General features: G+C 40.4%; 1 protein-coding gene across 2 annotated transcripts in view; it reads left to right on the forward strand.

Moving 5' to 3' along the window:
* The window catches only part of dtwd2 (DTW motif tRNA-uridine aminocarboxypropyltransferase 2), a 119,291-nt gene extending 105,249 nt beyond the window's left edge, over positions 1-14,042 (forward strand). For both annotated transcript variants that reach the window (XM_078396301.1, XM_078396302.1), the window contains exons 5-6: positions 9,951-10,079; positions 12,673-14,042. In XM_078396301.1, the coding sequence (XP_078252427.1) occupies positions 9,951-10,079; positions 12,673-12,834 (291 nt within the window). In that variant the 3' untranslated portion in view covers positions 12,835-14,042. The remainder of the gene's footprint in view (positions 1-9,950; positions 10,080-12,672) is intronic.
* Positions 14,043-14,697: the final 655 nt, after the last annotated feature.

Genomic DNA, 14,697 nt, shown 5'->3' on the forward strand with positions numbered 1-14,697 from the left:
ATATGATCATGGCTGATCATCCAGCTCAGTAGCCTGTACCTGCCTTCTCTCCATACCCCCTGATCCCTTTAGCAAAAAGGGCCACATCTAACTCCCTCTTAAATATAGCCAATGAACTGGCCTCAACTACCTTCTGTGGCAGAGAATTCCACAGACTCACCACTCTCTGTGTGAAGAAATGTTTTCTCATCTCGGTCCTAAAAGACTTCCCCCTTATCCTTAAGCTGTGACCCCTGGTTCTGGACTCCCCCAACATCGGGAACAATCTTCCCGCATCTAGCCTCTCCAACCCCTTAAGAATTTTATATGTTTCTATAAGATCCCCCCTCAGTCTTCTAAATTCCAGCGAGTACAAGCCCAGTCTATCCAGTCTTTCCTCATATGAAAGTCCCGCCATCCCAGGGATCAATCTGGTGAACCTTCTCTGTACTCCCTCTAAGGCAAGAACGTCTTTCCTCAGGTTAGGAGAGCAAAACTGCACACAATACTCCAGGTGCGGTCTCACCAAGGCCCTGTACAACTGCAGCAGAACCTCCCTGCTCCTAAACTCAAATCCTCTTGCTATGAAGTTATTTGTCACACCTTCCTACCAGTTTTCTTTTATTTAAAGGCAACAGTGACTTGACATTCAATAGTTTATCCAATCTGGGAAATAATAAGAATTGATAGCTTCTTTAACAGCTTCATATAGGATGTTTTTTTGAATTTCTTATCTGAGGTTTTCTTCAAAAACTATTTGAAAGAGCAGTCTTTAAATATAATTGGGATGATTAAATACAAGTTTTAAATTTTGCACAGCTTTCACTTTCCTCTAATTAACTTGGAATTAAATCCCAAAATTGTTCAAGATGACATCAAAGAATTAAGTTGCTTGAATGAAAAATTGGAATTAATTTAAAGTAGTGCCAGTCGTCTTATCCTGAATAAGCATTTTCTGCTTAATAAGGCTCATTTATGCTTAATTTTTTTTCTTTCTGATATGTTGGCTTAAGTAAATCTTGTTGAAACTATCATATATATCAGACATATAGGTCTGTGTTTCCTTTGAGAATTCAAGTCTTACTTTGAAGATCAGGCATCAAGCTGGGTTCATCTCTAACCCTTTTCCAAGTGGTACAAATCAGAAACGTATTTACAATGTGGTTAATTTTGGGAGCACCATGGGGTTCCAATTTAAACCTTTCTAAAACCCATTCATGAAGTATCAAACTGTTGGTACTGTGATTTAAAAAAACAATTCCCTTCTGCATTAACCTTTGTGGAACAAGAAAAAAAATTAAGTATTTCAGAATCAACCTCATGATTTACAATGTGTAAATATTTAAGGAACATAGAAAATAGGTGCAGGAGGAGGCCAATTGTCCCTTCAAGCCAGCATTGCTGGTCTTGAATTTTTTTTGAGATCCCCTACAGTGACTACTTGTTTATTTTTGTGCTTCTTTCATCACTACCTTTCAGTGTAAAAAAATTAATTTGTTACATCCAGAAATTAAATAATTTCGAAAATACAGGCAATTAATTTCTCTCTTCTCTTCCTTGACCCATGTCCTCATCTCCTATCCCACTCTTTGACTAAATATTCTAGCAGTGCTTTTACTTTTCCTATTAATAATTTAAGCTATGCTGCAACATTAAAAAATCATGAGGGGTTTTTTTTGGGTTTTTTTTAAACGTATGCACTTGGAGAATATGAACAATTTTAGAATTCTCTAAACCTAGACTACAGTGGATTCTGCTGCAAAAATATTCTCTCAGCTTTGACCTGGGTGTCCAGATATTTTATAAAGGCACCCATTTGCCTGCTGTACTATCTTATTTGACAGATGAAGTATGAAAAGTTAAATGCTACAAGTTCTTTGTTGCCTCCACCTGGAAGACAAAGAAACAGAAGTCTCTGTTTGTGCTGGGCCCATTTCATTGGTTGCATTAGATTTATTCAAGTGTCTGCAAATGTCAACACTTTATTTCTCACTGAGAGAAAAAATATATTTACTGTTGGTTATGTAAAAGGTGCACTGTCTAGAAGGAAGAGGGGCTGTTTGAAATGAATTAGTTGTTTAATATTCTGCAGCACTTGCCATGTTATTGTGCCATCTGTCAGCCCAGATTTTTAAACTGCTGTGTGGTTATGTCCACATCAAGTAAATCTGTTTAAAAATAATAAAATCCTTGAATGAAATGCTACATCTAGCATCTTACAAGTTAGTCAGTGGTTCAATAGTTAATTGTTAGAGGACTACTTCAACAGGGGCTGCAATAAAATGCTACAAATTGTAACAATTGCTCTCAAGATAATAAATAATTTAAATCCTCTTTTTAAAAGCAAAAAAGATCTCTATCTCTGGATGGAGTAATGAAGCATAGGATATTTGTATTCTCTTTTCAGTAGCATGCTTATGTAATGAGGCAGCCTACATATTGTCCATATGATCTCTGAGATAACCATTCTATTTTGATTGCCTTGAGCTTTCTCTTCAAGGAGCCAGCTGAGACCTCTCTGTCAAGCACTTTGGATTTATACTACAAGGATTTGCTTTGTGTTGATGTGGCCATGAAACAAACAATTTATGTGTCTTATAGACAGGGCAGAGCTTATAAATTTAATATGCCATGTCGCTTTATGGCTCAAATCCAGGCTTTGATGGAACCTACTTGATCTGTTAAATCTGATCAAGAATGCACAATGAACTGATGCAAATCAGTGTGACAGTGACTCCCATACCTAGTGTCCCTAGGTAACATGTAAACAGTTGTTATCTCGACACCTGCGGAGGTACAATAAATGGAATGAATTAACCTGATAATACAAGCAGCATTACCAAGCTTCAGGTGATCATCATAGAACTGTTGTACAAATCGCATGTTTCATTCAAAGTCAACAATAATAAAGCCCCAGAATGGCATGGATTGAAAATTAATTGACAGATAGGAACCAGAGAATAGGAATTTTGATTAGCACAGGTGTCAGGGTTAAGAGGAGAATGGGGTCGAGAGGGAAAGATAGATCAGCCATGATTGAATGGTGGAGTAGACTTGTTAGGCCAAATAGACAATAGGTGCAGGAGTAGGCCATTCGGCCCTTCGAGCCAGCACCACCATTCAATGTGATCATGGCTGATCATTCTCAATCAGTACCCCGTTCCTGCCTTCTCCCCATTCTCCGCTATCCTTAAGAGCTCTATCTAGCTCTCTCTTGAATGCATTCAGAGAATTGGCCTCCACTGCCTTCTGAGGCAGAGAATTCCACAGATTTACAACTCTGACTGAAAATGTTTTTCCTCATTTCCGTTCTAAATGTCCTACCCCTTATTCTTAAACTGTGGCCCCTGGTTCTGGACTTCCCCCAGCATTTGGGAACATGTTTCCTGCCTCTAACATGTCCAACCCCTTAATAATCTTATATGTTTCGATAAGATCCCCTCTCATCCTTCTAAATTCCAGTGTATACAAGCCTAGTCACTCCAGTCTTTCAACATAGGGTGGCCTAATTCTGCTCCTATCACTTATTAATTTAAGAATGAAGGAATCTTTTACTGGTGGCATAAGGTTACTAGTATATCGTAGAGATTAGAAGTTGAGCATCAGCCATTCCCTTTATTGTGAAACATCATCAGAATCAGGTGTAATATTTTTAAGTTTACCAACAACATGCAATTGGATGAGATTGTGAGCCATGAGAAGAAGACAAAGAAGCTTCAAGGTAAATTAGACATGTTGATGAAGTGGACAAATGCATGGCCAATGCAGCATAATGTGAATACCTGTACTGTGTAAATCCAACTGTTTTCTAACAGATAATGAGGATGCTCTGAGTGGGATGGCGTCTTTTGGTATTGTTAAGGCTAATGTGAGCAATTTATGTCAAATCAGAATTCACAGCATACAGTGAAGAAAGCAAATAGTACATTAGCCTTTATAGCAAGAGCTTTTGATTACAGCATTGAGGATAACCTACTTCAATTATTCATGACCTCTGTGAGACCACATCTAAAGTATTATATGCTGTTTTGGTCTCTTTATTTAAGAACAGATGCACTTGCCATAAAAGGAATGCAACAAAGGTTCACGGTCTTGGGTGTTGGGGAGAGATTTGTTCAACTAGGCTGAAGTACACTAGAATATTGAAGAATGACAGCAGATCCTATTGAAAAGTACAAGATTCAGGTAGGGCTCAACTAGCTGATGCAAGGAGGATGGTCCTTCTGGCTGTAGGATTTAAGACCAGGAGTCTTTGTGTCAGGGTTAAGATATTTAGGACTCAGATGCGGTGAAACTTGTGGAAAGCAAGTAATTGAAAATATTTAAGAAGGATTTAGATTTCTAGACATAAAGTGCATCAAAGGATATGGGGTGAAATGGAGTTAAGGTATCAAGCTTAAAGATCAGCCATACGGCAAACCAGGCTTCAAGTTCATTGCTTCCCAAAGAAAAACCATAGTCACCTATCTTGTTAGCATTGGAGCATTAAAAATAGAAACGTATCGGATTATGCTATGAACTCTAATGGCACGAAATGGCAGAGAGTTGTGGATGTATCTCAGTTCATCTCATAATCCAGACTCCCGACCATTGATTCCATCTACACTTCACGCCGCCTCAGAAACGCAGCAAACATAATCAATGACATGTCCCACTGCACTTATAATAATAATAATAATAATAATGCATTACATTTGTATAGCGCTTTTCTAAAAACTCAAAGACGCTTTACAGGGTTTACTAAAACATAGAAAAAAATAAATAAATAAGTAAACGAACAGAAAAGGAAAAATAAGGTGAGGTGACGGACAGTGGTTGAAGGCAGTGTTGAACAGGTGAGACTTCAGTGATGTTTTGAATGTGGTGAGTGAGGGGGAGTCTCTGATGGTTTGAGGTAGTGAGTTCCAGAGGGTGGGAGCAGCGATGGAGAAAGCCCTGTCCCCCCAGGATCTGAGTTTGGTCCGGATGGGGGGGGGACCTCAGGCAGAAGATACAGAAGCCTGAAAGCATGCACCGCCAAACTCAGGAACAGCTTCTTCCCCTCTGTTATCAGGCTTCTGATAAGTTAGGGTACTGTCAGGTTCATCCCTACCCCATTGTGGAAATTGGACTTGTTCCTCTGGAACTTGCGCGCTACAATGCTGGGTATTAGACAATAGACAATAGGTGCAGGAGTAGGCCATTCGGCCCTTCGAGCCAGCACCGCCATTCAATGTGATCATGGCTGATCATTCTCAATCAGTACCCCGTTCCTGCCTTCTCCCCATACCCCCTGACTCCGCTATCCTTAAGAGCTCTATCTCGCTCTTTCTTGAATGCATTCAGAGAATTGGCCTCCACTGCCTTCTGAGGCAGAGAATTCCACAGATTCACAACTCTCTGACTGAAAACGTTTTTCCTCATCTCCGTTCTAAATGGCCTACCTCTTATTTTTAAACTGTGGCCCCTTGTTCTCGACTCCCCCAACATTGGGAACATGTTTCCTGCCTCTAACGTGTCCAACCCCTTAATAGTCTTATATGTTTCGATAAGATCCCCTCTCATCCTTCTAAATTCCAGTGTATACAAGCCTAGTCGCTTCAGTCTTTCAACATATGACAGTCCCACCATTCAAGGAATTAACCTAGTAAACCTACGCTGCACGTCCTCAATAGCAATAATATCCTTCCTCAAATTTGGAGACCAAAACTACACACAGTACTCCAGGTGCGGTCTCACTAGGGCCCGGTACAACTGCAGAAGGACCTCTTTGCTCCTATACTCAACTCCTCTTGTTATGAAGGCCAACATTCCATTGGCTTTCTTCACTGCCTGCTGTACTTGCATGCTTTCTTTCAGTGACTGATGCACTAGGACACCCAGATCTCGTTGTACGTCCCCTTTTCCTAACTTGACACCATTCAGATAATACTCTGCCTTCCTATTCTTACCACCAAAGTGGATAACCTCACACATCCACATTAAACTGCATCTGCCATGCATCCGCCCACTCACACAACCTGTCCAAGTCACCCTGCAACCTCATAGCATCTTCCTCACAGTTCACACTACCACCCAGCTTTGTATCATCTGCAAATTTGCTAATGGTACTTTTAATCCCTTCATCCAAGTCATTAATATATATTGTAAATAGCTGCAGTCCCAGCATTGCACACTACAGTGCATTCAGAAAGTATTCAGACCCCTTTACTTTTTCCAAGCGAATGGGTCTGAATACTTTCTGAATGCACTGTATATCTTCCTCTTTGCTCTATCTATTGTAGTTGAGTTTTGTTTGATTGTATTTGCAATGGATTAATTGTAAATTAATTGTTTAAACATCACAACAGCCTTCTCCAAGATCCCACTTTCTGAGTCTTATTTGCAACAAATTCATGAATTGGGGAAGGAACAGAAAAAAGAGGACATTTTAAAATATTTTTATTGGGTTTTTTGGATATATTCTGATAATAAAAGCCTTTTAATTCACAGATTGAATTTGTTCTCATGTGCATCCGACCAAACCCAGGCATCAATTGCTATCAAAGATTTCTGAAATTCTTTGAGTAAAGATTTGCATTTCTCCAATAGGGATTCAGACAATTAATTACTTTTTTTGTCATTCAGTGATCTCTGATTAACATAATTGATTCGTGTAGAACTGAGACTGATTGCCTTCCTCACTTCGTCTTCTGAACTGAAATGAAATCATATAAGTTAATGATTTGTTACAGGAATAGCCCAAACTTGTATACCTGTGACTTATTGCTGCTGTAAATATAAATATATTTTTAAATTGGCAATTTGGAAGATTATTGATGTGAAAAATTTGACTATGACTTTTGGTTACAGTAAAGCTGCAATCCAGTACTGACTTTATATTTTTGCGATCATTGTCAAAAATTGAGGAAATAGGAAATTTAAACAATCTCTGTAAAAGTGAGTGAAATAAGACCTAATGCTTCAATATCCGCTGCCAGGGATATTAAAATTGTCAAAAGGTTGACTCTTATGAAAAGAAGTGAAAATCTGTTTCATGTAAAGATGGCTGATATAAAATAATGTTTTCCACTGATAGTCCCATCTTTCAATGCCTAATAAAATCCAACACGGGTCTGGGAGCCAACTCACTTCATTTTCTTAGACCTTCCTTCAATGTACTCTGAATCCGACCTAACCTAAAGAAAAGGTGAACCCTGTCAAGGAATACCTTGTGCTTGGTTCCCTCCTCGACAATTTTTTGAAATCATTAGTGTTTGAAAGTAGGGGTTAGAAATTCCATTCTTTGTAAAATTGACCTGCTGCTACAAGTATCTGGAGAATCACATGTTCAGATCCCGCATCCAACAAGATTGTTTGCGTTTTTCTGATAAATCTGTTTTCCCTTTGTGAAAGACTGCTGGATTTTAAGCACAAATTTCTTTCAAGAGCGTATTGACTTTTTACAACCTTTTGTGCCAGTTTAGAAAACATCAATCTGGAGGGAGTTAGTACGAGTTTCCATAAATTGTGCTTGTGTGCAGGGCTTGAAAGAGCCATGGCCTCGAAAGGGCATCATTCAAAAGACTTTGTTTTTAATTGCTTTTCAATTTGCAAAAAACTGGCTATTATATTCATATGGCTATAGATTTTTTAACAAGTAATTATTTAGTACTTTAAATTAAGTTACTTGATGATGGTGAGTAAGAACGGTGATAAAACTGCTTTTTATTTAAAATAGGCCATCTTCTGCAAGTTACCATTTAAATAAATGCAGGCGTCGTTTTTATTGAAATTATTTTTTTTAATTACAATTTTAAATGCTGCTCCGTGGTATTAATTCTTTGCAGATTTTGCATCTGTCTATTATCAAATGACCAATAAAATGGTCAACAGTTTCCAAGATGGCTGCTCTTTTTAGTATGACTCCACTGAGATTTGCTTTTGCTGTGGTAACTCAAGCCCAAGGTTTTTCTAACACTTAGAATTGCATGTGACTATGAGAGAGAGGGGTTCAATTTAACAAAAGTGGGCAATGTGATGTTGACTGAGGAAGGCAGAAGATCCAGTTAATCAGCATGACTTGGCAGAAAGGCAGTGTTTTGTGACACGCATGTACAACGGTTCCATGACTGGAAATTCTCCAAGGAACTGACAAATAGACAGCTCTTACACTGTCACTTTGAATTACTGCCACTTTGTACATTCTTTCAAGAAAAATATGATTTATTTATGTCTTGGTGACAGTATGTTTGCAGTTGTATAGGTGTTTTTATGCTGTTGTGCATGTATCTAAAAGGCTAAGGCTATTGGATGCATTAACCATTTTGGGGATTGGATTCTAAAATTCTGTTGTGAAAATATCACAACTCAAATCTAAAATGTTTATGTGAGAAAAGTATCACCGATACTTCTCAGTCTCTTCCCACTGGATATTTTATTTAGACGGTGAGATGATAGTGAAGCTCCACCCACAGGTTCAAGAGATAAAGCCAAAGTTTTTGCAGCCACCGTCAGCCAGACACACTGCCTGGCCCTTCATTCCAGCCTCCTCCTGCAGCCCTGGACATCATAGACGCCAGCTTTCTGCCATTTGTTTCACCACATCAAGAGACTACTCTGAGCTACGGTTACACTAAAGGTCATGGAACCATATGGTATCCTGCCTGTAGTACCAGATTTGGGGTCTTCTACGGGACATTTATTCAAGACCCACACCAATCCAACAAAGTGAAAAATTAAGATTTTTAAAAAAACGGCAGACACAGGAAATCTGAAATAAAAGCAGAAAATGCCGAAAACTCTCATCAGATCGGACAACCACTTTATATGGAGTTAAAACTTCATGTTAAAGATCCTTTGACATCTGGGAAAGTGTTTAGAATTTGGAATGTAGAGATGTAGGGACGAATCAGGCCCTTTGGCCCACTGAGTCCACGCCGACCAGCGATCCCCGTAAACTAACACAATCCTACACCTCGGGATAATTTACAATTTTTACCAAAGCCAATTAAACTATAAACCTATATGTCTTTGGAGTGTGGGAGGAAAACGGAGCACCCAGGGAAAACACATGCAGTCACGGGGAGAACATACAAACTCCATACGGACAACACCTACAGTCAGGATTGAACCCGTGTCTCTGGTGCTGTTAGGCAGCAACTCCACCTCTGCACCACTGTGCTGCTCTAATGTGTACAAAGTATATATAACCCAGCTTTGTTCTATCCATAAAAAGTCGTTTAATTGCAAGGTCGGTACAGCGGCAATTTGGAGGAGCTGCTACATCACAACTCCAACAGCCAAGGTTCGACCTTCATCTCTGGTACTGTCTGTGTGGCGTCTGTGCATCCTCCACATTGAACCTCATCTGCCAAATCACCGTGAAGTTTATAGCCTTTCTGCAAGTTATCACTCTCCTCTGAGCAGTCCACAATACTACCGGGTTTGCGTCATTGGCAACTTTAGAAATTACTAGACCAAGTGGACCCGTTGGGTCCAAACCTCTCCTGCATTGGTGCAGCACCCCCACCTCCCATTCACCCCTCCCTCTCACCCCTACTGCTACTGTATAACTCATTTGTCTAAAAAGCAGGTATTCACCATGATCATCTGTCGACTGTTGCTTCACCAAATTTGTTCCAGGCTTGTGCGATGGGATTGTTTCTTTCCACTGACTAACTTTTCATGCCATCTCCAAAGAAGAGGTATAAATTATGGTTTTCATTTGTATTTTATCAAATTCACCATCAATAATCATCCGGGTTGGAGATTGGAGAAGAAACTTAACCAGAAACTTAACTAAAATATCCTGTATCCTGTGGCATATAACTCACCTGTGAGTTTATTTTGGTTTGTTTTCTGTGGATCAATGTCAAATTTGTCAAATGTCACTGTTAAGTGTCCTGCGATGTTTTATGTGAAATGCGGTTATATATTAATTGAATTGGTCTTGTCAGGAAACGATTAGCTTCCAAATTAAAAAATAGCTTTTTCATTGTATTTGTCTTTAGGTTCAACTCAAAACCAGTTTATCAAGCCAGTACATAATTCGAACTCAGCCAAATAATACTTGTCTCTCTACATTGGAGTGTGCAGCCTTTGCACTGTCAATTGTGGAAAAGGACCATTGCATTCATGAGGTAAGTCGCTCGAGAGATACAATTTCATGGTAGTTGTACATAGAGGAATTATGCAAACAGGAATGTAGAGCTTTTATGTCAAATGTCTTAAGTAAATTAAGATTGTTTGAATTGAACAAAACAGCAATCTGAGTGAAAATTAAGTCCTTAAATTTATGAAAAGTATTATATTTTATTATCCAGAGAGCATGACCCAAGTTGCAGACTTTGCAGCAATATGAAATAGCCTTTCAGAGCAAATCGGTCAATCCATCTCTGAATATTATGTCTCAGTGAGATTCATTGAACCCCAACTTGAACAGTTCCATCCTACTACATCTCTTTTTACAAGACTGTCCAAGGAAGACAAAAACAGAAACTGGACATGGTATTCCAGCAGTCATCTCAACACAGGGTCAGGACCCTTCAGACTGATCAGAGTAGAGGTGCTGCCTCTCGGCGCCAGAGACCCAGATTCGATCGTGACCTTGGGTGCTGTCTATGCGCGGAGTTTGTATGTTCATGTGACCATGTTGGTTTCCTCCAGGTGCTTTGGTTTCCCCCCACATCCGAAAGACATGAAGGTTTGCAGGTTAATTGTCCTGTTTAAATTGCCATCAGTGTGTAGGGAGTGGATGTGAAAATAGGATAACATAGAACTAGTCTGATCGGATCAATGAGTGGACTCGGTGGGCTGAAGAGCCTGTTTCCAAGCTGTATCTTTGAATTAATTGATCAAAACCTTGTAAAATTGTAGTCCTTTCTTATTTTGATACTCTTACCGCTTTAAAATAAAGACCAATTTCTCATTTATCATCCTAACCACTTGCTGCACTTAATTTTATATTTGAACTACAAGGCCAGCCACACATAATGTTGTATTAGTTTCTCACTTCTGAGAAATATTTTGGTTTATCTTGTCCCTACCAAATTGAATAATTATTGCCACCCGTTTGCCCTTATTTCACCTGTCTTTATTCTTTTGAATATCTTTGCATCCATTTGAAATTGCTTTCCCAGCTAACTTTGATTCATTAGTAAACTTGTGGAGATTACTCTTTGTCCTTTCATCTGAGTCACGAAGACAAATTGTAAATCGCTGGGACTACAATATTGATCCTTGTGGTTCTCTGTTGGTCGAAGCCTGCCAAACTGGAAATGATCCTTTATTTCTGTTCCTTTTGTTTCATCCATTCACCAATCATCAATCCATGGTAACATATTACCCCCAGTCACATTTCTTTATTTTATTTTTTAAACTTTTGTGTAACACCTTATCCTATGCCTTTTGGAAAACTATGTCCTTTTATTTACATCTTCAAGAAAATTTTAGATTTGTCACACTTCACTTTCCTTTTGTAAAACCATGTTTTGATCTTCTCAGTTCCATATTGCTAATTCATTAATAATGGATTTGAGTATTTTTCTGACAATTGATGTCAGATTAATTGTTCTCTTGTTTCCTATTTTCATAGGTTCATAAGTCATAGGAGCAGAATTAGCCCATTCAGCCCATCAAGTCCACTCCACCATTCAATCATGGCTGATCTATCTGTTCCTCTCAATCCCATTCTGCCTACTCCCTGTAACCTTGGATGTCCTTACTAATCAAGAACCTATTAATCTCCGCTTCAAAAATACTCAAAGACATGGTCTCCACAGTTGTCTGTGGCATTGAATTCCACAGATACACCCCCCTGTGACATTTCTCTGTGATTCCTTTTCATCTTCCTGGAAGTAATCCCGCAGGTGAATAGATGCGGTGGTGATGTACGTGTCCACATGTAACGGGCAGGGTGGAGTGAGTTCCATTGTCATAGGTCCAATTGTCACTTTCACTTTGAGCAATATCACGAGAAAAGCACTGGTATGAATAAAATAATAATCCAATTGCAATAACTATAATGCTTGCAATTTTATTCTGTTTTATAAATGCCACAGTTGGAATTGGATCATCTTTAGGTTCAAGTGCTGTTAACTTTATACCCAGATAATCATTCAAGTAGGTGAATTGGTTGATCTTCGTGTGGTTTGTGTATCCTGTTCCATGCCAAGTGGCTGCCATATTTATCAGTGTATCAGTGGCCACACTTGAATGTTCATTGAACATGAAGAGCTTTAAAACATGCAAGGCTTCTTTCTTGTTTTAGTTTGAGGTAGAGATACTGCATGGAAACAGGCCCTTTGGTCCACTGAGTCGACGTCGACCATCACCTGTTCACTTTGGTTCTATGTCATCCCACTTTCTCATCCACTCCCTATACTCTAGGGGCATTTTTTACAGAGGCCAATTAACCTACAAACCTACACATCTCTGGGATATGGGAGGAAACTCATGAACCTGGAGGAAACCTAAGCAGTCAAAGGGAGACCATGCAAACTCCACACAGACAGCACCTGAGGTCTGGATCAAACCTGGGTCTCTGGCATTGTGAAGCAGCAGCTTTACCAGTGGTGCCACTGTGCCGTACTTTTTATTTGGCCAATTAATTAACGTGAACATGGTTTCTATCTTAACTGATACTATCTTAAAGATATCAAAATATTAATGTTAGAATATTAGTTTAAATATTTAACAGGGATTTCAGATGCTCTTATTGTTTTATATCAATAGGTTATACTTCGTCCGCTTCGAGCATTGTGCTCATTCCAACTTCAGCATGGAGCTCAAGTCCATCACAGTAAGGAACATCTGATTAAGAATGGATTATACGCAAAACCAATGCCAAAGAATAAACATAAACTTAATAAAATGGAACGTTTAGTCAAAGAATAGGTGATAGGTATAATTTTAATATTACATTATTTTTTATGAGCAGAGTTTTATGACTACAAGTGGTCTTCTATCTCTGAATCTCATCATTTTCATTTGAACCAGACATTGGTTTGCAAAAGTTTAATTCCTTGCTTGTTTCTATTTTGAATTTTAGCCTTAATAAATTCACCAGGAATAAGTTTCTTCATAGTTGCTTCTGTTGTACTTCCATGGTTTTGGTGCAAAAATTCATGAAAAATCTTATTTACTGACGTTGGGTCATTGTTCTGGTGCTGTGGCTGAAGAATATTCAGTTCCTCAATGCTTAGGATATTATTTGCTATTTCATGGTATTCTCTGTGGCCTGCTTTAGAATTCAGCAATCTTCAAGAATAATGATAAATACAGCAGACTTTTATTTTGCCTTGCTTGGTGATTAATAGAAGTCTGAGGGGTAACTTTTTCACACAAAGGGTGATGGGTGTATGTAACAAGCTGCCAGTGGAGGTAGTTGAGGCAGGGACTATCCCAATGTTTAAGAAACAGTTAGACAGGTACATGTTTGGAGGGATATGGACCAAACGTAGGCAGGTTTGGAGGGATATGGACCAAACGCAGGCAGGTGGGACTAGTGTAGCATGGACATGTTGGCCGGTGTGGGCAAGTTGGGCTGAATCACTCGATGACTCTATGGTCCCCTTTGTCATGAGAATAGGTGGTCTTACCCAGGTTTCATCACAATCACTGCCAGCGATTGGCGACACAATAAATAGCAGATGCGGGAATCCTAAAACAAAACACAAAGTGCTGGAGGAACTCTGCGGGTCAGGCAGCATCTGTGGAGGGAATGTGGAGTTTGAAGTCGGGACCTTTCTTATTAGACTATTATTGGGTTTGATGCTGAGTGAGGGAAGGACTGTGCATTCGGTGGGGGTGAGATTGCAATGTGTAGGGGGAGTGGAGAAATCGGGACGGCTGATGTCAAAATAGCAGTTAGACATTAAAAATTCCCAAGAGGGTAGACGGCCGGCAGGTGGAGTCCATGGAGGAGTGTTGGAGATGTGAGAAAGGGTCATCACTGCGGGGTGAGGACTCCTTGCCAGAGAAATAGGCCCAGGGGCAGAGGCGATGGAAGGTGATCTCGACATCATGATGGGTTCGGAACTCACTGAGGTGTGGGTGCAGGGGGACAGAGTTGAGGCCCCTGCTGAGGACCGGCCATGCAGCATTGGGCAGGGGCAGGGGCAGGGGGGTGGGGATGGTGAAAACATGACAGATAGGGGATAGGGGCAGACACAGCATCTGGAGAGGGAAGGGGCTCTCAGAGGAGGTGCCACGGAGAGACGAAAAGAGGTCAGAGGAGAGAGGGTTGTGCATGGTGGTGTATGTGGAGAATAGGGGGCTGCAGCATGGTTAACCATGGAGGAGGTGCAGCAGGACCCAGTGGTGTTTGGGGGCCCCAGCCGGGGGAGTATTAGGACCAAGGAGAGTCAATGTTCTCGGACTGGGGATAGCAGGGGAAGTTGTAAGGGTCCACATCGTCTAGTCCCCCCCTCCCAGGAGCGGCTGGGGAGATGACTGCATCCGGCGCCTTCAGTGTTGTGGGCCCTTCTTGATCCGGAGGCAAATCCGTCAGGAGTCCCAGTCTGGTGGCATGAGGCCTGATCCGATGTGGGGCCTCTAGCCGGGTGGGAGCGGTCAGGAGAGTAGTTGGGTCATGTACAGTCAGTGGGGGTCCCAGACTGGAGGCGGGCAAACCTAGTTCATGTAAAGTAAGTGAAGAAGCAATGGTTGAAGCCGTGGATCTGGCGGAGGATGGCGTGGAGTTGAGGTCTATGGTGAGTCTGGGAGAGCGAGGCATGGCGCTGGCAGGTCTGGCTGAAC

The sequence above is a fragment of the Rhinoraja longicauda genome, chromosome 3 (assembly GCF_053455715.1).
Source record: "Rhinoraja longicauda isolate Sanriku21f chromosome 3, sRhiLon1.1, whole genome shotgun sequence".
NCBI lineage: Eukaryota > Metazoa > Chordata > Chondrichthyes > Rajiformes > Arhynchobatidae > Rhinoraja > Rhinoraja longicauda.